This window comes from Salmo trutta, chromosome 8 (assembly GCF_901001165.1).
Source record: "Salmo trutta chromosome 8, fSalTru1.1, whole genome shotgun sequence".
NCBI lineage: Eukaryota > Metazoa > Chordata > Actinopteri > Salmoniformes > Salmonidae > Salmo > Salmo trutta.
The window spans coordinates 2,722,305-2,742,966 of record NC_042964.1 but is presented as its reverse complement, the minus strand read 5'-3'; the positions used below and the strand labels follow the sequence as shown (position 1 = coordinate 2,742,966).

The 20,662-nt window shown below is 42.4% G+C and overlaps 1 protein-coding gene across 4 annotated transcripts in view; it reads left to right on the top strand.

Annotated features, from left to right (window-relative positions):
• The window catches only part of LOC115198054 (circularly permutated Ras protein 1), a 32,585-nt gene extending 12,177 nt beyond the window's left edge, over window positions 1-20,408 (top strand). Inside the window, exons 9-19 of one of the 4 annotated variants that reach the window (XM_029759719.1) lie at window positions 8,647-8,798; window positions 8,956-9,037; window positions 9,224-9,351; window positions 9,824-9,908; window positions 10,863-10,969; window positions 11,100-11,209; window positions 11,318-11,429; window positions 11,535-11,675; window positions 16,430-16,523; window positions 19,960-20,046; window positions 20,101-20,408. In XM_029759719.1, the coding sequence (XP_029615579.1) occupies window positions 8,647-8,798; window positions 8,956-9,037; window positions 9,224-9,351; window positions 9,824-9,908; window positions 10,863-10,969; window positions 11,100-11,209; window positions 11,318-11,429; window positions 11,535-11,675; window positions 16,430-16,523; window positions 19,960-20,046; window positions 20,101-20,112 (1,110 nt within the window). In that variant the 3' untranslated portion in view covers window positions 20,113-20,408. Of the gene's footprint in view, window positions 1-8,646; window positions 8,799-8,955; window positions 9,038-9,223; window positions 9,352-9,823; window positions 9,909-10,862; window positions 10,970-11,099; window positions 11,210-11,317; window positions 11,430-11,534; window positions 11,676-16,429; window positions 16,524-19,959 lie in introns of all 4 variants that reach the window. The other 3 variants (XM_029759722.1, XM_029759723.1, XM_029759720.1) reach the window with 3 other exon arrangements.
• Window positions 20,409-20,662: the final 254 nt, after the last annotated feature.

The following is a 20,662-nucleotide window of genomic DNA, read 5'->3' as shown; positions in this document are numbered from 1 at the left end:
GCAAGATAACCTACTCTGTACCATAACATTTAGCTATGAACAACAGAGTTATGACAAGATAACCTACACGTTTTTGGTCACAGGTCCAGGAATGGCTGAAGAATTGCAACATTTACCTAGAACAGTGGTTCCCAAAAGTTTTACAGTCCCGTACCTCTTCAAACATTCAACCTCCAGCAGTACCCCCTCTAGCACCATGGTCAGCACACCTCTTCAAACATTCAACCTCCAGCTGCGTACCCCCTTTAGCACAAGGGTCAGCGCACTCTCAAATGTTGTTTTTTGCCATCATTGTAAGCCTGCCCCACACACACACTATACGATACATTTATTTAACACAAGAATGAGTGTGAATTTTTGTCACAACCCGGCTCGTGGGAAGTGACAAAGATAATAATAATCAATCATTTTTCTCTTTATTTTACCCATCTTACATATAAAACCTTATTTGTTGATCGAAAACTGTGAATAACTCACCACAGGTTAATGAGAAGGGTGTGCTTGAAAGGATGCACATAACTCTGCAATGTTGGGTTGTATTGGAGAGTCTCAGTCTTAAATCATTTTCCACACACAGTCTGTGCCTGTAATTAGTTTTCATGCTAGTGAGGGCTGAGAATCCACTCTCACATAGGGACATGGTTGCAAAGGGCATCAGTGTCTTAACAGTACGATTTGCCAAGGCAGGACACTCTGAGCACAGCCCAATCCAGAAATCTGTCAGTGGCTTCTGATGAAATTACATTTTAACAGAACCACTTGTTGCAATTTTGATGAGGCTCTCTTGTACAGATATCGGTAATGTGGACTGGAGGCAGGGCATGAAAGGATAACGAATCCAGTTGTTTGTGTCATCCATTTCGGGATAGTACCTGCGTAATTGTGAACCCAACCTACTCAGGTGCTTCGCTACATCAAATTTGACATTGTCCATAAGCTTGAGGTGATTTGCACACAAGAAAATCATACAATGATGGAATGACCTGTGTGTTGTCCCTGTTAATGCAGACAGAGAAGAACTCCAACTTCTTAATCATAACCTCAATTTTGTCCTGCACATTGAATATAGTTGCGGAGAGTAATCCTAGATTCAGATCATTCAGGCGAGAAAAAACATCACCCAGATAGGCCAGTTGTGTGAGAAACTCCTCCTCCTCATCTTCAAGTGAAAATTATGGTCAGTAAAGAAAACTTTAAGCTCGTCTCTCAATTTAAAAAAAAAGTGTCAATACTTTGCCCCTTGATAACCAGCACACTTCTGTATGTTGTGAAAGTGTTACATGGTCACTGCCTATATCATTGCATAGTACAGAAAATACACAAGAGTTCAGGGGCCTTGCTTTAACAAAGTTAACCATTATCACTGTAGTGTCCAAAACGTCTTTCTGTCACGATCGGCGTAATAATTGGACCAAGGCGCAGCGTGAGTAGCGTTCCACATCTTTATTATAATGTGAAACTTAGCAAAATACAAAAACAATAAATGAACCAACGAAACGACAGTGAAGTGCAAATAGGCACCTACACAAAAACAAGATCCCACAAACACAGGTGGGGAAAATAACTACTTAAATATGATCCCCAATTAGAGACAACGATTACCAGCTGCCTCTAATTGGGACTCATACAAAACACCAACATAGAAAAAGAAACTAGAACCCAACATAGACATAGATATACTTGACCACCCCCTAGTCACGCCCTGACCTACTACACCATAGAGAAACAATGGCTCTCTGTGGTCAGGGCGTGACACTTTCAAGCTGTCAGGCATTCCTTTGGCAGCAAGAGTCTCTAGGTGGATTCTGCAGTGTAGCCAAGTGGCGTCGGGAGCAACTGCTTGCAGTTACCACTCCACTATGTCTCCCTGTCATGGCATTTGCGCCATTAGTACAGATACCAACATGAGCAGCAGCTACCTTTGGCTACATACGGACCGTTAGTAACGGCTAATGTGATTGGATGTTAATTATTTGACTAGACTAGCTGTATTTGACATTATGTTGATATTTCGCTGAACACTAGATGGTTTAATTACATTTTTGGCAGTGAAACGAGGCTAAACTCAGGCGAGAGAAAAAATCACGAATACTGGGTGATTTGAAAAGTCATAGTCAATGAATCAATAATATAATAATTATTTTAGCAAAAATGTTTCTCTTTAATTTACAATCTGTAGAAGCTATGAGAATAGAAAGGTGTCAGTACTTTTGTGAAGCATCCCAGCACAGTTAAATATATGGCAAATAGAAATCCAAAATGGATGGTTTTAAGAGATAGATGGGAGGGGTTGAATGGAGCTGAAGGGTGGGACTAATAACGACATGATAACAAATGTAAAACATACGGTGTCGGTAAAATGTATATCGGTTCAGAAATTGTGTTAAATAGAACAGTAACAAATAGAAACTTGATGGACATCAGAAGTAGAGGAAGGCCAGGACTAATAACAAACAAAATATAACTATTGTAAAATGTGTATAGTATGCATAAACTGAAGGTAGAAGCCTAAGTGTTATTGTTTATTAGTTTACTTCAATTGGGGGAGGGTTCGTAGGGTTTGCAGGGAATAATAAAGGTATATTCTTAAAAAAGTGTGTGTATGTATGTATATATATGTATGAATGTTTATGTATATACAGTGGGCTCCAAAATTACTGGCACCCCTGACTGGCAATGCACAAACAATACTTTAAAAAATATAAACAATATAAATATAGAGATATACTCAAAATACCAACATGTGAGAAATAATGTACTTTATTAATGTTTCAATGGAACCCACCAAATCATGTATTGATTTAATTAAAAATCAATGTCCTCCAAATCAAGGTTTCACAATTAATGGCACCCCTATAGATTATTGTAAATAACATCTACCAAATTTAAACCAGGAATTCAATTCCACTTATTTAAGATTTAAGGAACTATATTGAGTGATTACATCACTTCCTATTTCACTAGGGTATAAAAATGAGGTAACACACATGCAATATCCCTTTGTCATCCATCCCCATGAAGAAATCAAAAGAACTGGCAGTTCAAAAGAGACAGATGGCTGTAGACCTTCATAAATCTGGTAATGGCTACAAGAAGATCCACAAACGATTGAATATACCACTGAGCACTGTCAGGGCAATTATTAAAACATTCAAAAGATATGGAACAGTTGAAAACCTCACGGGTAGAGGACACAAATACATTTTACCCCCCAGGATAGGGAGGAGGATGGTAAGAGAAGCAACAAAATCCGCAAGAATCACTTTGAAAGGATTGCAGGCCTTGGTGACATCTTGGGGTCTCCACAAACACAGGCTCTTTGGAAGGGTTGCAAGAAGAAAACCCTTTCTGACCCCAAGACACAGGCGCAAGCGCTTGGAGTTTGCCAAACGTCATTTAAATTATGACTGGAAGAAGGTGCTCTGGTTGTCACGATCTGTTTCACCTGTCCTTGTGCTTCTCACCACCCCCTCCAGGTGTCGCTCATCTTCCCCACCTATCCTCTGGGTATTTATACCTGTGTTTTCTGTCTGTCTGTGCCAGTTCGTCTTGTTTGTTCAAGTGTGAGTGATGGTTTCTCTGTACGACTATGTAGATATTCCATAAAAAAATCTGCCGTTTCCAGCTAAAATAGTCATTTACAACATTAACAATGTCTACACTGTATTTCTGATCAATTTGATGGTATTTCCATGGACAAAAAATGTGCTTTTCTTTTCAAAACAAGGACATTTCTAAGTGACCCCAAACGTTTAAATGGTATGTATGTACAGTTGAATAAGGACATTTACATACACTTATGTTGGAGTCATTAAAACTCGTTTTTCAACCACTCCACAAATTTCTTGTTAACAAACTATAGTTTTGGCAAGTCGGTTAGGACATCTACTTTGTGCATGACACAAGTAATTTTTCCAATTGTTTACAGACAGATTATTTAACTTATAATTCACTGTATCACAATTCCAGTGGGTCAGAAGTTTACATACACTAAGTTGACTGTGCCTTTAAACAGCTTGGAAAATTCCAGAAAATGATGTCATGGCTTTAGAAGCTTCTGATAGGCTAATTGACATCATTTGAGTCAATTGGAGGTGTACCTGTGGATGTATTTCAAGGCCTACCTTCAAACTCAGTGCCTCGTTGCTTGACAGCATTGGAAAATCAAAAGAAATCAGCCAAGACCTCAGAAAAAAATTGTAGACCTCCACAAGTCTGGTTCATCCTTGGGAGCAATTTCCAAACGCCTGAAGGTACCACGTTCATCTGTACAAACAATAGTATGCAAGTATAAACACCATGGGACCACGCAGCCGTCATACCGCTCAGGAAGGAGACGAGTTCTGTCTCCTGGAGATGAACGTACTTTGTTACGAAAAGTGCAAATCAATCCCAGAACAACAGCAAAGGACCTTGTGAAGATGCTGGAGGAAAAAAGTACAAACGTATCTATATCCACAGTAAAACAAGTCCTATATCAACATAACCTGAAAGGCCGCTCAGCAAGGAAGAAGCCACTGCTCCAAAACCACCATAAAAAAAGCCAGACTACGGTTTTCAACTGCACATGGGGACAAAGATCGTACTTTTTGGAAAAATGTCCTCTGGTCTGATGAAACACAAATAAAACTGTTTGGCCATAATGACCATCATTATGTTTGGAGGAAAAAGGGGGAGGCTTGCAAGCCGAAGATCACCATCCCAACCGGGAAGCACGGGGGTGGCAGCATCATGTTGTGGGGGTGCTTTGCTGCAGGAGTGACTGGTGCACTTCACAAAATAGATGACATCATGAGGAAGCAAAATTATGTGGATATACTGAAGCAACATCTCAAGACATCAGTCAGGAAGTTAAGGTTTGGTTGCAAATGGGTCTTCCAAATGGACAATGATCACAAGCATACTTCCAAAGTTGTGGGAAAATGGCTTAAGGACAACATAGTCAAGGTATTGGAGTGGTCATCACAAAGCCCTGACCTCAATCCTATAGAAAATTTGTGGGCATAAATGAAAAAGCGTGTGCATGCAAGGAGGCCTACAAACCTGACTCAGTTACACCAGCTCTGTCAGGAAGAATGGGCCAACATTCACCCAACTTATTGTGTGAAGCTTGTGGAAGGCTACCTGAAACGTTTGACGCAAGTTAAACAATTTAAAGGCAATGTTACCAAAAACAAATTGAGTGTATGTAAACTTCTGACCCACTGGGATTGTGATGAAATAAAAGCTGAAATAAATCATTCTCTCTACAATTATTCTGCCATTTTACATTCTTACAATAAAGTGGTGATCCTAACTGACCTAAGACAGGGAATTTTTACTCTGATTAATTGTCAGGAATTGTGAAAAACTGAGTAAATGTATTTGGCTAAGGTGTATGTAAACTTGAGACTTCAACTGTACATATAAGTGTCTTATATTGGCTGAAAGCTTAAATTCTTGTTGATATAACTGCACTGTCCGATTTACAGTAGCTATTACAGCGAAAACATGCCATGTGATTGTTTGAGGACAGCGCCCCACAACAAAATATTTTTCCACCGGCACAGGTTTCATACATTCACAAATAACGATTAAATATTCACTTACTTGTTGAAAATCTTCCTCTGATTTGTCATCCAAAGGGTCCCAGCTATAACATGTAGTGTTGTTTTGTTAGATAAAATCCTTCTTTATATCCCAAAAAGTCTATTTAGTTGGCGCCATCGATTTGAGAAATCCACTCGTTCAACTTGCAGAGAAAGGAATCTGAAAATCTACCCCTAAACTTTGTTTCAACAAGTCAAAATACATTTCTATTTACCCCTCAGGTACCCTAAAATGTAATCAAACTATAATATTTATTTCGGAAAGAAGTATGTTCAATAGGAAGCCGATTTTAGCAGGTGTGTAATGTCTTCATGGCACGCGCAAATACAAATTTGTGTGCGCCATCATGCTTGAAGTTACAAGCCTGAAACTTTGGACATTGACTGCTGACACCCTGTGGAAGACATAGGATCCAGTGAGCTAATTGTCAATATTACCTTTCTCTTGCATTTCTAAGAGGATTGTCTCAACAACAACAAAATATTCCGGTTGGTTTTTCTTTTCTCCTACCATATCTATTGTGTTACATTCTCCTACATTATTTTAACATTTATACAAACGTCAGTGTTTTCTTTCCAATGGTACCAATTATATACATATCCTGGCTTCAGGGTCTGAGCTACAGGCAGTTTACTTTGGGCACGTCATTCAGACAGGAAGTGGAGAAAAAAGGGGCCTAACTTACTCTGTATCATAACATCTAACTATCAACAACAGAATTATGACAAGATAACCTACTCTGTACCATAAAATCTAGTTATCAGCAACAGTGATGTTGATTTTTGAATAATTTCATTTTTATTGCATACAATGCTCTGCCGGCTTTTTCTTCGAGTGCATTCACTGCCATATTAAAGTTTCCCAATGCAGATATGGTCAGACCAAGGTATGAGTCATGTTTTGTGTGTTCAATGATGGTGTTGTTCAGGGTGAATTTATATTTGTGTTTCTGACATCTGTTTCTGGTTTTTTTGGGTGGGGGGGGGGATCATGATTTTCGTTTATTTTTTAATTTACTGCCAAGGCCCAATGATGGTAATATAATGTCTTTGATTGGTGATAGAAGAACCAAATCATCAGCATATAGCAGGTAGTTTACCTCTGTGTCAAATAGTGTGAGTCCTGGGGTTGGAGAATGGTCCAACATGTCTGCTAATTCATTGATATAAATGTTGAAAAGGTCTCTCTCTCTCTCTCTCTCTCTCTCTCAACAATCAGTTATTTGATTGTTTGCCACTGCCGACATTGTGAGCTCCAATTGTAGGCTATGCACTTGTGATTTAAAGCAATCAAATCAAAGTTTATTTGTTACGTGCACCGAATACAACAGGTGTAGACCTTACAGTGAAATGCTTACTTACAGGCTCTAACCAATATTGCGGGAAAAAAAGGTGTGTGTGTAGGTAAGTAAAGAAATAAAACAACAGTAAAAAGACATTTGAAACTAAGAGTAGCAAGGCTATATACAGACACTGGTTTGTCAGGCTTATTGAGGTAGTATGTACATGTGGGTTTGGTTAAAGTGACTATGCATATATGATGAACAGAGAGTAGCAGTAGCGTAAAAAGAGGGGTTGGGGGGACACAATGCAAATAGTCCGAGTAACCATTTGGTTACCTGTTCAGGAGTCTTATGGCTTGGGGGTAAAAACTGTTGAGAAGCCTTTTTGTCCTAGACTTGGCACTCTGGTACCGCTTGCCATGCGGTAGTAGAGAGAACAGTCTATGACTGGGGTGGCTGGGGTCTTTGACAATTTTCAGGGCCTGGTGTAGAGGTCCTGAATGACAGACAGCTTTGCCCCAGGGATGTACTGGGCCGTACGCACTACCCTCTGAAGTGCTTTGCGGTCGGAGGCCGAGCAATTGCCGTACCAGGCAGTGATGCAACCAGTCAGGATGCTCTCGATGTTGCAACTGTAGAACCTTTTGAGGATCTCAGGACCCATGCCAAATCTTTTTAGTTTCCTGAGGGGGAATAGGCTTTGTCGTGCCCTCTTCACAACTGTCTTGGTGTGTTTGGACCATTCTAATTTATTGTTGATGTGGACACCAAGGAATTTGAAGCTCTCAACCTGCTCCACTACAGCCCCGTCGATGAGAATGGGGACGTGCTCGGTGCTCCTTTTCCTGTAGTCCACAATCATCTCCTTAGTCTTGGTTACGTTGAGGGATAGGTTGTTATTCTGGCACCACCCTGCCAGGTCTCTGACCTCCTCCCTGTAGGCTGTCTCGTCGTTGTCGGTGATCAGGCCTACCACTGTTGTGTCGTCAGCAAACTTAATGATGGTGTTGGAGTCGTGCCTGGCCATGCAGTCGTGGGTGAACAGGGAGTACAGGAGGGGAATGAGCACGCACCCCTGGGGAGCTCCAGTGTTGAGGATCATTGTGGCAGACGTGTTGCTACCTACCCTCACCACCTGGGGGCGGCCCGTCAGGAAGTCCAGGATCCAGTTGCAGAGGGAGGTGTTTAGTCCCAGGGTCATTAGCTTAGTGATGAGCTTTGAGGGTACTATGGTGTTGAACGCTGAGCTGTAGTCAATGAATAGCATTCTCACATAGGTGTTCCTTCTGTCCAGGTGGAAAAGGGCAGTGGGGAGTGCAATAGAGATTGCATTATCTGTGGATCTGTTTGGGCGGTATGCAAATTGGAGTGGGTCTAGGGTTTCTGGGATAATGGTGTTGATGTGAGCCATTACCAGCCTTTCAAAGCACTTCATGGCTACGGACGTGAGTGCTACGGGTCTGTAGTCATTTAAGCAGGTTGCCTTTGTGTTCTTGGGCACAGGGACTATGGTGGTCTGCTTGAAGCATGTTGGTATTACAGACTCAATCGGGGACATGTTGAAAATGTCAGCTTTGTGGCTACATCATGCTCTCAGGTGTACTATTTTCAATCATTTTATGTATTTCTGTATAGACAGGATTAATTACATCATTTTGACCAATTTTTATTAAATTGACTTTTGGGGAAGCTGCCTACTAACCTGCCTACCTGTTGCATCTATTTTTTATTGTTATAATCATTTTCCCTCCCTCCCTCTCTCCCGCCCTCTCTAGGTAGTAGTGTATGGTGATGGTTCAGGTGTACCAGTCTCTCTGAGGGACTGGGCTCTTGTTGATTATGACTACCTGAGACAACAGGGTCAACAGTACAACACTCCACACTGTATAGCTGAGAGCTACCAACACCTCTCACGGAGAGTCAAAGAGTGAGTCTGTCTGTCTGGCTGGTTCTCTGTCAGTCTGTCCGTTGGTTTCTGTCTGGCTATTTGTTCGTCTGTCTGGCTGGTTGACTGCCTGCCTGCCAATCTGTGTCTTATTAAAACTATCTCTCTCCCCTTTCTAACTATCTCTCCATCTCTCCAGGTTGCGAGAACACGGGGCTACAGCGTTGGGTCCTGCAGCCTTGGTCTCCGTTGCCATGGCGTCTCGATTCGTGGGGTCAAAGGTCAGTCAGAGCTTAGCGGTCCATCCAAAAGCAGTTCACTTCCGGTATCACAACCAAATCAGATGCCTCGTTGAAATTCTGACAGCCTATCAGACACCATGTCTCATTTCTGTCAACTCCTATATCATTGTTATGACCAGGTATAACCTCTCAGTGTTCCGTGTTCTGTGATTGGTTGACCTCTAGGTGATCTTGTGTACAGACGGGCGAGCTAACATCGGATTGGGTGAGATGGAGGACGGTCCCGCCCCTTTCTCCTCCCCCCAGTCACCTTACTTCTACAGACAGCTAGCCAATGAGGCAGCTAACAAAGGGTTAGTGTACCCCCTAACTAGCTAACAGAGGGTTAGTGTACCCCCTAACTAGCTAACAGAGGGTTAGTGTACCCCCTAACTAGCTAACAGAGGGTTAGTGTACCCCCTAACTAGCTAACAGAGGGTTAGTGTACCCCCTAACTAGCTAACAGAGGGTTAGTGTACCCCCTAACTAGCTAACAGAGGGTTAGTGTACCCCCTAACTAGCTAACAGAGGGTTAGTGTACCCCCTAACTAGCTAACAGAGGGATAGTGTACCCCCTAACTAGCTAACAGAGGGTTAGTGTACCCCTAACTATCCCAGGTGGTAGCTAACAGAAGGTTAGTGTACACCCAAAAACCTCCATGTACACCAAAGTACAATGCACCCCCAAACATCCAATAGCTTATCACAAAACTCCTCAGGTTGACTGTGTATTCCTTCACTCTGCAGGGTGATGATTGATCTGTCATGTATTTTCTGTTTCTGCAGTGTGATAGTTTCAGTGATGACCTTTGAGGGCACAGACTGCAGGTTGGCTGAGGTGGGACTACTGGCTGACCAGACTGGAGGAAGGGTGAGACACACACACACCCTCTCCTCTCACCTCTCCTCTTACCTCTGCTCTCCTCTCACCTCTCCTATTACCTTACCTCTCCTCTCACCTCTCCTCTCCTATTACCTTACCTCTCCTCTTACCTCTCCTATTACCTTACCTTACCTCTCCTCTCACCTCTCCTCTCCTATTACCTTACCTCTCCTCTCCTCTCACCTCTCCTCTCCTATTACCTCTCATATTACCTTACCTCTCCTCTCACCTCTCCTCTCCTATTACCTCTCCTCTCACCTTTCCTCTCCAATTACCTCTCCTATTACCTTACCTCTCCTCTCACCTCTCCTCTCCTATTACCTCTCCTATTACCTTACCTCTCCTCTTACCTCCTCTCCTATTACCTTACCTCTCCTCTCACCTTACCTCTCCTCTCCTATTACCTTACCATACCTCTCCTCTCCTATTACCTCTCCTCTCACCTCTCCTCTCCAATTACCTCTCCTATTACCTTACCTCTCCTCTCACCTCTCCTCTCCTATTACCTCTCCTATTACCTTACCTCTCCTCTTACCTCCTCTCCTATTACCAACCTCTTACCTCTCCTATCCCCCTCTTCCTCCTACTCCTGTTCTCATATCTCACCTCTCTCTCCTCCTTCTCTTCTCTCCTCCTGTTCTCTCCCCCCTCCTCCTGTTCTCTCCCCTCACCTCTCTCTCCTCCTCCCCTCTTCCTCCTCCTGTTCTCACATCTCACCTCTCTCTCCTCCTCCTCCCCTTCCTCCTGTTCCCTCCCCTCCTCCTCTTGTCTCTCTATTCTCCTCCTCCTCCTGTCTCTCTCTCCTCCTCCTCCTGTCTCTCTCTTCTCCTCCTCCTCCTGTCTCTCTCTTCTCCTCCTCCTGTCTCTCTCTTCTCCTCCTGTCTCTCTTCTCCTCCTCCTCCTGTCTCTCTCTTCTCCTCCTCTCCTCTTTCACCTGAACAGGTGAACATAGTAAACATTGGTACCGTAGCAACAGAGATCCAGTCAGCTCTGGCCGACAACATCTTAGCGACGGGCGTCACGGCAACGTTACTAGCAGCTGACGGCATGTGAGTATGACTTCTTTCAGGGTGAAGTATCACACACAAACACACACCTTGTGTGGATTTCACTCACAAACTCAATGCTCTTAAGTCAGCCATGAAAACATTTGTCATCCTTCACCTCTGTCTCCCCCAGGTATTTTCCCTATGAGGAGTGTAGCCACTGTCTAGTAAGGGATATAGGGAACGTAACAGAAGGGGTGGAGATCACCTTTCAGTTTGCCTGCAAGCCTGATAGTACAGAGAGTGAGTGAACACACACACCTAAATTCGCACACGAACACGCATACCCTCTCCCAGGATCCCTTAAGAGGTCCCTTTGTGTGTGCGTGCATGTTTGTGTCTGTTGTACAGGTTTCATGCGTAGAGACCGACTACCGTTCCAGCTACAGCTGTCCTTCACCACCAGAGATCAACAGAAAGTAACACGCATCATCACTGAACAGAGACGGGTTACAACCAGCAGGTAACACACACAGACTAACACACGCAAGCACGCACACACACACACACTAAATGCCCCCTGCTTCTCTCTCTCTCCTCCTGTCCCCGTCACTCTCTCTCTGTCTAGCTGGGTGTGGGCAGGCAGTCTGAACATGTCAGTGTTAGGAGTCCACTGTGCCCAGCTGTGTGCCAGGTTAACTATGAAGGGAAGAGTCCATGAAGCACAGAGACAACTCAGAGCACAGCAAGACCTGCTCAAAGACATCAGGTAGGGGTGTATGTATGTATGTATGTATGTATGTATGTATGTATGTATGTATGTATGTATGTATGTATGTATGTATGTATGTATGTATGTATGTATGTATGTATGTATGTTGTATGTACAGTTGAAGTCGGAAGTTTACATACAACTTAACCAAATACATTTAAACTCAGTTTTTCACAATTCCTGACATTTAATCCGAGTAAAAATTCCCTGTTTTAGGTCAGTTAGGATCACCACTTTATTTTAAGAATGTGAAATGGCAGAATAATAGTAGAGAGAAAGATTTCTTTCAGCTTTTATTTCTTTCATCACATTCCCACTGGGTCAGAAGTTTACATACAGTCGTGGCCAAAAGTTTTGAGAATGACACAAATATTAATTTTCACAAAGTTTCCTGCTTCAGTGTCTTTAGATATTTTTGTCAGATGTTACTATGGAATACTGAAGTATAATTACATGCATTTCATAAATGTCAAAGGCTTTTATTGACAATTACATGAAGTTGATGCAAAGAGTCAATATTTGCAGTGTTGACCCTTCTTTTTCAAGACCTCTGCAATCCGCCCTGGCATGCTGTCAAATAACTTCTGGGCCACATCCTGACTGATGGCAGCCCATTCTTGCATAATCAATGCTTGGAGTTGGTCAGAATTTGTGGGTTTTTGTTTGTCCAACCGCCTCTTGAGGACTGACCACACATTCTCAATGGGATTAACCTCTCTCGGGTATGTGGGACGATTTCGTCCCACCTACGTAACAGCTACTGAAATTCCAGTGGCGCGATTTTTGAATCGTTAGAAATACTATTACTTCAATTTCTCAAACATATGACTATTTTACAGCTATTTAAAGACAAGAATCTCGTTAATCTAACCCCACTGTCCGATTTCAAAAAGGCTTTACAACGAAAGCAAAACATTAGATTATGTCAGCAGAGTGCCCAGCCAGAAAAAATCATACAGCCATTTTTCAAGCTAGCATATCATGTCACATAAACCCAAACCACAGCTAAATGCAGCACTAACCTTTGATGATCTTCATCAGATGACACACCTAGGACATTGTGTTATACAATACATGCATGTCTGTTCAATCAAGTTCATATTTATATCAAAAAACAGCTTTTTGCATTAGCATGTGACGTTCAGAAAAAGCATAACCCCCGCAAACTTCCGGAGAATTTACTAACAGTTTGCTAAATTACTCACGATAAACGTTCACAAAAAGCATAACAATTATTTTAAGAATTATAGATACATTACTCCTCTATGCACTCGATATGTCCGATTTTAAAATAGCTTTTCGGATGAAGCACATTTTGCAATAATCTAAGTACATAGCCCGGCATTACAGGGCTAGCTATTTAGATACCCACCCAGGTCAGCCTCCACCAAAATCACATTTCCTATAAGAAAAATGTTCTTACCTTGCTTGTTCTTCATCAGAATACACTGCCAGGACTTCTACTTCAATAACAAATGTTGGTTTGGTCCCAAATAATCCATCGTTATATCCAAACAGCGACGTTTTGTTCGTGAGTTCTAGAATGCTTCTTCACGGTCTTGCGCATGGCGCATTGGCGTGTCAAAAATGTCTAAATATTCCATTACCGTACTTCGAAGCATGTCAACCGCTGTTCAAAACCAATTTTTATGCCATTCAACTCGTAGATTAGTGATAATATTCCGACCGGGAGTATGCATTGAGCCTAAACAGCCGAATAAAATTTCTCCTCAGAAGCGACTCATGCACGCGCATCATTCAAAGGTCCTCGGAGCAGCCACTTACAAAAGGTGATAATGTGTTTCAGCCTGAGGCTCCCTCGTAAACCTTCAGGTTTTTCGCGGGTTCTGAGAGCCTATTGGAGCCCTGGGAATTGTCACGTTACAGCTAAGATCCTTACTTTTCAATAAAAAGATGCAAGACGCACGACTCCTTGTCAGACAGGGTACTTCCTGCTTGAAACCTTGTCAGGTTTTTGCCTGCCATAGGAGTTCTGTTATACTCACAGACACCATTCAAACAGTTTTAGAAAATTCAGAGTGTTTTCTATCCAAACCTGAACAATAATATGCATATTCTAGCTTCTGAGTTGGTGTAGGAGGCAGTTAAAAATGGGAACATATTTTTTCCAAAATTCTCAATACTGCCCCTTAGCCCAGACAGGTTTTAAGGTCTGGGGAGTTTCCTGGCCATGGACCCAAAATATCCATGTTTTGTTCCCCGAGTCACTTCGTTATCACTTTTGCCTTATGGCAAGGTGCTCCATCATGCTGGAAAAGGCATTGTTCGTCACCAAACTGTTCCTGGATGGTTGGGAGAAGTTGCTCTTGGAGGGTGTGTTGGTACCATTCTTTATTCATGGCTGTGTTCTTAGGCAAAATTGTGAGTGAGCCCACTCCCTTGGCTGAGAAGCAACCCCACACATGAATGGTCTCCGGATGCTTTACTGTTGGCATGACACAGGACTGATGGTAGCGCTCACCTTGTCTTCTCCGGACAAGCTTTTTTCCAGATGCTCCAAACAATCTGAAAGGGGATTCATCAGAGAAAATGACTTCACCCCAGTCCTCAGCGGTCCAATCCCTGTACCTTTTGCAGAATATCAGTCTGTCCCTGATGTTTTTCCTGGAGAGAAGTGGCTTCTTTGCTGCCCTTCTTGACACCAGGCCATCCTCCAAAAGTCTTCGCCTCACTGTGCATGCAGATGCACTCACACATGCCTGCTGCCATTCCTGAGCAAGCTCTGTACTGGTGGTGCCCCGATCCCGCAGCTGAATCAACTTTAGGAGACAGTCCTGGCGCTTGCTGGACTTTCTTGGGCGCCCTGAAGCCTTCTTCACAACAGTTGAACCACTCTCTTTGAAGTTCTTGATGATCCGATAAATGGTTGATTTAGGTGCAATCTTACTGGCAGCAATATCCTTGCCTGTGAAGCCCTTTTTGTGGGAAAAAATGATGACGGCACGTGTTTCCTTGCAGGTAACCATGATTGACAGAGGAAGAACAATGATTCCAAGCACCACCGTCCTTTTGAAGCTTCCAGTCTGTTATTCGAACTCAATCAGCATGACAGAGTGATCTCCAGCCTTGTCCTCGTCAACACTCACACCTGTGTTAATGAGAGAATCACTGACATGATGTCAGCTGGTCCTTTTGTGGCAGGGCTGAAATGCAGTGGAAATGTTTTATTGGGATTCAGTTCATTTGCATGGCAAAGAGGGACTTTGCAATTCATCTGATCACTCTTCATAACATTCTGGAGTATATGCAAATTGCCATCATACAAACTGAGGCAGCAGACTTTGTGAAAATTTATATTTGTGTCATTCTCAAAACTTTTGGCCACGACTGTACACTCAATTAGCATTTGGTAGCATTGCCTTTAAATTGTTTAACTTGGGTCAAACGTTTGAGGTAGCCTTCCACAAGCTTCCCACAATAAGTTGGATGAATTTTTGCCCATTCCTCCTGACAGAGCTGATGTAACTAAGTCAGGTTTGTAGGCCTCCTTGCTCGCACACGCTTTTTCAGTTCTGCCAACAAATGTTCTATAGGATTGAGGTCAGGGCTTTGTGATGACCACTCCAATACCTTCACTTGGTTGTCCTTAAGCCATTTTGCCACAACTTTGGAAGTATGCTTGGGGTCATTGTCCATTTGAAAGACCCGTTTGCGACCAAGCTTTAACTTCCTGACTGATGTCTTGAGATGTTGCTTCAATATATCCACATAATTTTCCTACCTCATGATGCAATCTATAGTCGGTAGTCGGTTTTGGAGCAGTGGCTTCTTCCTTGCTGAGCAGCCTTTCAGGCTATGTCGATATAGGACTCGTTTTACTGTGGATAGAGATACTTTTGTACCTGTTTCCTCCAGCATCTTCACAAGGTCCTTTGCTTTTGTTCTGGGATTGAATCGCACTTTTCGCACCAAAGTACGTTCATCTCTAGGAGACAGAACGCGCCTCCTTCCTGAGCGGTATGACGGCTGCGTGGTCCAATGGTGTTTATACTTGCGTACTATTGTTTGTACAGATGAACGTGGTACCTTCAGGCGTTTGGAAATTGCTCCCAAGGATGAACCAGACTTGTGGAGGTCTACAATTTGTTTTTCCTGAGGTCTTGCCTGATTTCTTTTGATTTTCCCATGATTTCATGCAAAGATGCACTGAGTTTGAAGGTAGGCCTTGAAATACATCCACAGGTACACCTCCAATTGACTAAAATTATGTCAATTAGCCTATCAGAAGCTTCTAAAGCCATGACATTTTCTGGAATTTTCCAAGCTGTTTAAAGGCACAGTCAATTTAGTGTATGTAAACTTCTGACCCATTGGAATTGTGATACAGTGAATTATAAGTGAAATAATCTGCCTGTAAACAATTGTTGGAAAAATTACTTGTGGCATACACAAAGTAGATGTCCTAACCGACTTGCCAAAACTATAGTTTGTTAACAAGAAATTTGTGGAGTGGTTGAAAAACGAGTTTTAATGACTCCAACATAAGTGTATGTAAACTTCGGACTTCAACTGTATGTATGTATGTATGTATGTATGTATGTATGTATGTATGTATGTATGTATGTATGTATGTATGTATGTATGTATGTATGTATGTATGTATGTATGTATGTATGTATGTGTGTGTATGTGTGTGTGTGTGTGTGTGTGTGTGTGTGTGTGTGTGTGTGTGTGTGTGTGTGTGTGTGTGTGTGTGTGTGTTTGTTAACCCTATAACCTCTTGTCTCCAGTGAGCAGAGGTCCAACCCAAAGGAGGAGAGTATCTATGGAAACTGGATCAATACCATGACAACCATCTGTGATGACCTCACCACAGACTCCCAGGTGGTCTGTCTGTCTGTCTGTCTGTCTGTCTGTCTGTCTGTCTGTCTGTCTGTCTGTCTGTCTGTCTGTCTGTCTGTCTGTCTGTCTGTCTGTCTGTCTGTCTGTCTGTCTGTCTGTCTGTCTGTCTGTCTGTCTGTCTGTCTGTCTGTCTGTTTAAAGGCCCCATATCTATGTAAATGGTGCAGCAGCCTCTAAGGTGCAGGGTTGAGTAACTGTGTGGTACCCAGCTAGTGATGGCTATTTAACAGTCTGATGGCCTTGAAGAAGCTGTTTTTCAGTCTCTCGGTCCCAGCTTTGATGCACCTGTACTGACCTCTTGTGGGGCCCCTGTGTTGAGGATCAGCGTAGTGGAGATGTTGTTTCCTACCTTCACCACCTGGGGACTGTCCGTCAGGAAGTCCAGGACCCAGTTGTACAGGGTGGAGTTCAGACGTAGGGCCCCAAGCTTAATGATGAGCTTGGAAGGTACAATAATGTTGAAGGCTGAGCTATAGTCAATGAACAGCATTCTTACATAGGTATTCCTCTTGTCCAGATGGGATAGGGCAGTGTGCAGTGCGATGGCAGTTGCATCGTCTGTGGCTCTATTGGGGCGGTATACAAGTGAGTCTAGGGTGTCAGGTAAGGTGGAGGTGATATGATCCTTGTGGAACTGACAGCGTTTTAACTACTTTACAGATATGAAACAGACAATCATAATATCAGTAAAAAATATCACATTCCCAGTTTATGCTACAAAACCAACTTTTTACAAAATTGGTTCTATTTGACTCAACATTCCATGACGTACACTACGGCATTGTTGGCAGAATAGATGGATGCAGTTCAATGCATGATTAATATAATTCACCAATACATTTTCTTGGTCATCCAAAACATATTGCTATCAGGTTGTAAGTCACAGCTACCCTGGTACATTGTTTGCTGCCTCCATTCAGGAATGCACTGTTTCAGTTTCAATGACTCAGTATTCTGGGTAAAAAAACTGACAAATGTAACTAAGGCTGGGAATGTCAATACAATCAAACTAGCAAGGGCAATGGTCACAAGTCAATCCTAACGTGGCTAATAGGCTAGCGTATCTATTTGTGTAGGAGGCTAAAAACACGGAGCCCAACGTTAACTAGATAGCTAGCTAGCTAGATAGCTGCTAGCAGGATGCCATGTCATGCCATTGGATGATGTGAGTGACTTTTTTCATATCATTTTTCAGTGGCTTTACACAGCTAAAGATGCAAGAACTTGAACAACTGTTATTTAGTTAGCATATCTCTTGCTTTAGCAAATTCACTCTGGCTATCTACTCCAATTTCAGAGCACTCTCGTCTGAGTGTGCCAGAGTGCAGAATAACTGATGCATTTACCAACCTGCTAGATATGACCGGTGTCAGTAAACGTAGACAAAAAAAAGTAATAGTTAGTCACGAACGCTCTGGATAACATGTAAACATCCTAACCAGCTCTGCTACGGCGAGTAAAATGGTCAGAGTGATGTGTTCTCTCATTTGTGTCTGGAAGTAGTTAGCCAACTTTAGCCAGTTAGCTTGGGGTGCTTGGTTGGGACAAGCATGCATTGGCAGGCAAGCTGCAGAAGGACGAGTAGGCTATAATTCCCCATCGTTTATCAGTGCAATTTTGACGGCCAACTAACTGAAAAAGTTTGAGAGGTTTTATTTAATGTTCCTTCGTTAGATTTTAGCTCATCTTGCTATGGCTAGCATTAGTAGTTGATCTTGTTGTTGTTGATGTGTATAACTGAGGGAGAGAGAGACTACCTTTTCATGGTTGTTTGATCAACAGGACTGCAAAGTTCCTAAATGTAAGAAGACTCCCGTGGTATTTACTTATTTGCAGAAATCCATTCAGGTGTATTTTGTGGCTTTTAGCGAATGTGTTCTAATGATCTAAAGTCATGCTGTTGCTACTTCCTGTAAACACACCGTCCAGTTCGTAGTGAATGATGACAGGTCCTACTGCCTGTAAACACACAGTCCAGTTCAAAGTGAATGATGACAGGCCCTACTGCCTGTAAACACACAGTCCAGTTCATAGTGAATGATGACAGGCTCTACTGCCTGTAAACACACAGTCCAGTTCAAAGTGAATGATGACAGGCCCTACTGCCTGTAAACACACAGTCCAGTTCATAGTGAATGATGGTAGGCCTATGTGGCAAATGGCATTATTTGCATATAGGCCTACTGTAGCTCTGATTGGCTATGGTGCACCGGTCTGCGTAGACTCCAGTCCTAGATGAGACATATGTTTTTATTAGGTTTTATTTACTGTAGTATCAATTAATTGTCCAAATGCATTGATGCTTTCCCACTCTATATTGATATAGAATCACTTCCCCAGTCTATATTGGTATAGAGTCGCTTTCCCACTCTATATTGCTATAGAATAGCTGTCCCACTCTATATTGGTATGGAATCGCTTTCCCACTCTATATTGGTATAGAATCGCTTTCCCAGTCAATATTACTATAGAATCGCTTTCCCAGTCTATATTGGTATGGAATCGCTTTCCCACTCTATATTGGTATAGAATCGCTTTCCCACTCTATATTGGTATAGAATCGCTTTCCCACTCTATATTGCTATAGAATTTTCACATATGTCTTAGTATATGTAATCCCCAAATATTCTAAGAATTTCAGAAAACGTGAAAATGACCATATCTAAGTGCTCTCCAGTTAGATTATTTTGCTTTTTGTGTCATATTTTTCCAGGGGGTGTAAATTAACAGATTTTAATCAGATTTAATGTTGCTAAAATACTGTCAGTTCCACTTTAATAGACCAATAAGAAAGAGAGTTCCAAACCGCTCTGCCAATAACAGCTAGTTTTCAGTGTTCCACTTCCAGACAGTCCTAGCAAAATTCTTAGTTGAGAAATTGCTTTTTGCTAAGAAGCTATTTTTGTTTATATTTTAATTTTAAAACAATCACAGTACCCAGAAATTATATTGAGATAAAAACGGCTGCATTGAACCTTTAATCGATCAAACAATCAATCGATCAACCAACCAATCAAATCACTCAATCAAACTCTGTCTCTCTATCACTCTCTCTCTCTCTCTTGCTCTTTCACAGAATTATCAAACTTCCTGAGGCAAAATGATAGTTTTCAAGACATTGACAGAGAAAGAGAGAATGAAAGAAAGAGAGACATTTGCCCCAGGATAGAAATACCTCCTATTACACACATCAGGATATCCTCAGTGTGTCACTGCGCTAAATGTATTGTGTAATATCTTTCTGTCCCCCAATATCTTTCTCTCTCTCCCCCCATATCGCTCTTTCTGTCTCGCCCTCTCTCTCTTTCTCCAAGGCGAGAGCAAGACCAAGGACCTACAGGGCTCTGAGTCTACTCCCGTAAATTTATGTCTAGTCCACACACACTCACCTGACCCCGCTCCCTGTGTTTGCTCCCAGGCCCTCTCTGATGAGGCAGCTAAGGTGGTGTACCAGATGAAGAGAGCCAGCAGTGTGGGCCAGAGAAGAAGGAAACAGACAGACATGGTGGCTCTGTGAGCCAGCAGTGTGGGCCAGAGAACAAGGAAACAGACAGACATGGTGGCTCTGTGAGCCAGCAGTGTGGGCCAGAGAACAAGGAAACAGACAGACATGGTGGCTCTGTGAGCCAGCAGTGTGGGCCAGAGAAGAAGGAAACAGACAGACATGGTGGCTCTGAGAGGAGCCAGTCCACAGCAGTCACAGGTGGCAGAGCCAGTTGTAGCATCAACAGACCAAACTGGTAGCCATGTTAGAGACTGTCCAAGACTGGACACTCACTCAAATAACTCCTAATGTACTACCTAAATATTATATAAATATGTGTCGTATGAATGTTTGGTACTGTACATAAAAATATATTAAGATGATGGTGTTTTGATTTTGTTATCCATGGTAGTCCTTTTCCCAGATGGCTTAAACCTGCTGGTTTCTCTTTATCTGACCACCTCACACACATACACTCTCCGTCTGGTCAACTGGTAACTGAAGAATAAACCGGATGCACACACATATATATATATATATATATATATATCTCTCTCTCCATGATCCAGTGTAAGTAAGGACTTTTTAGGCAGACGTCTGTACACAGACACAAAACACATCAGACGAACTCCCCTTA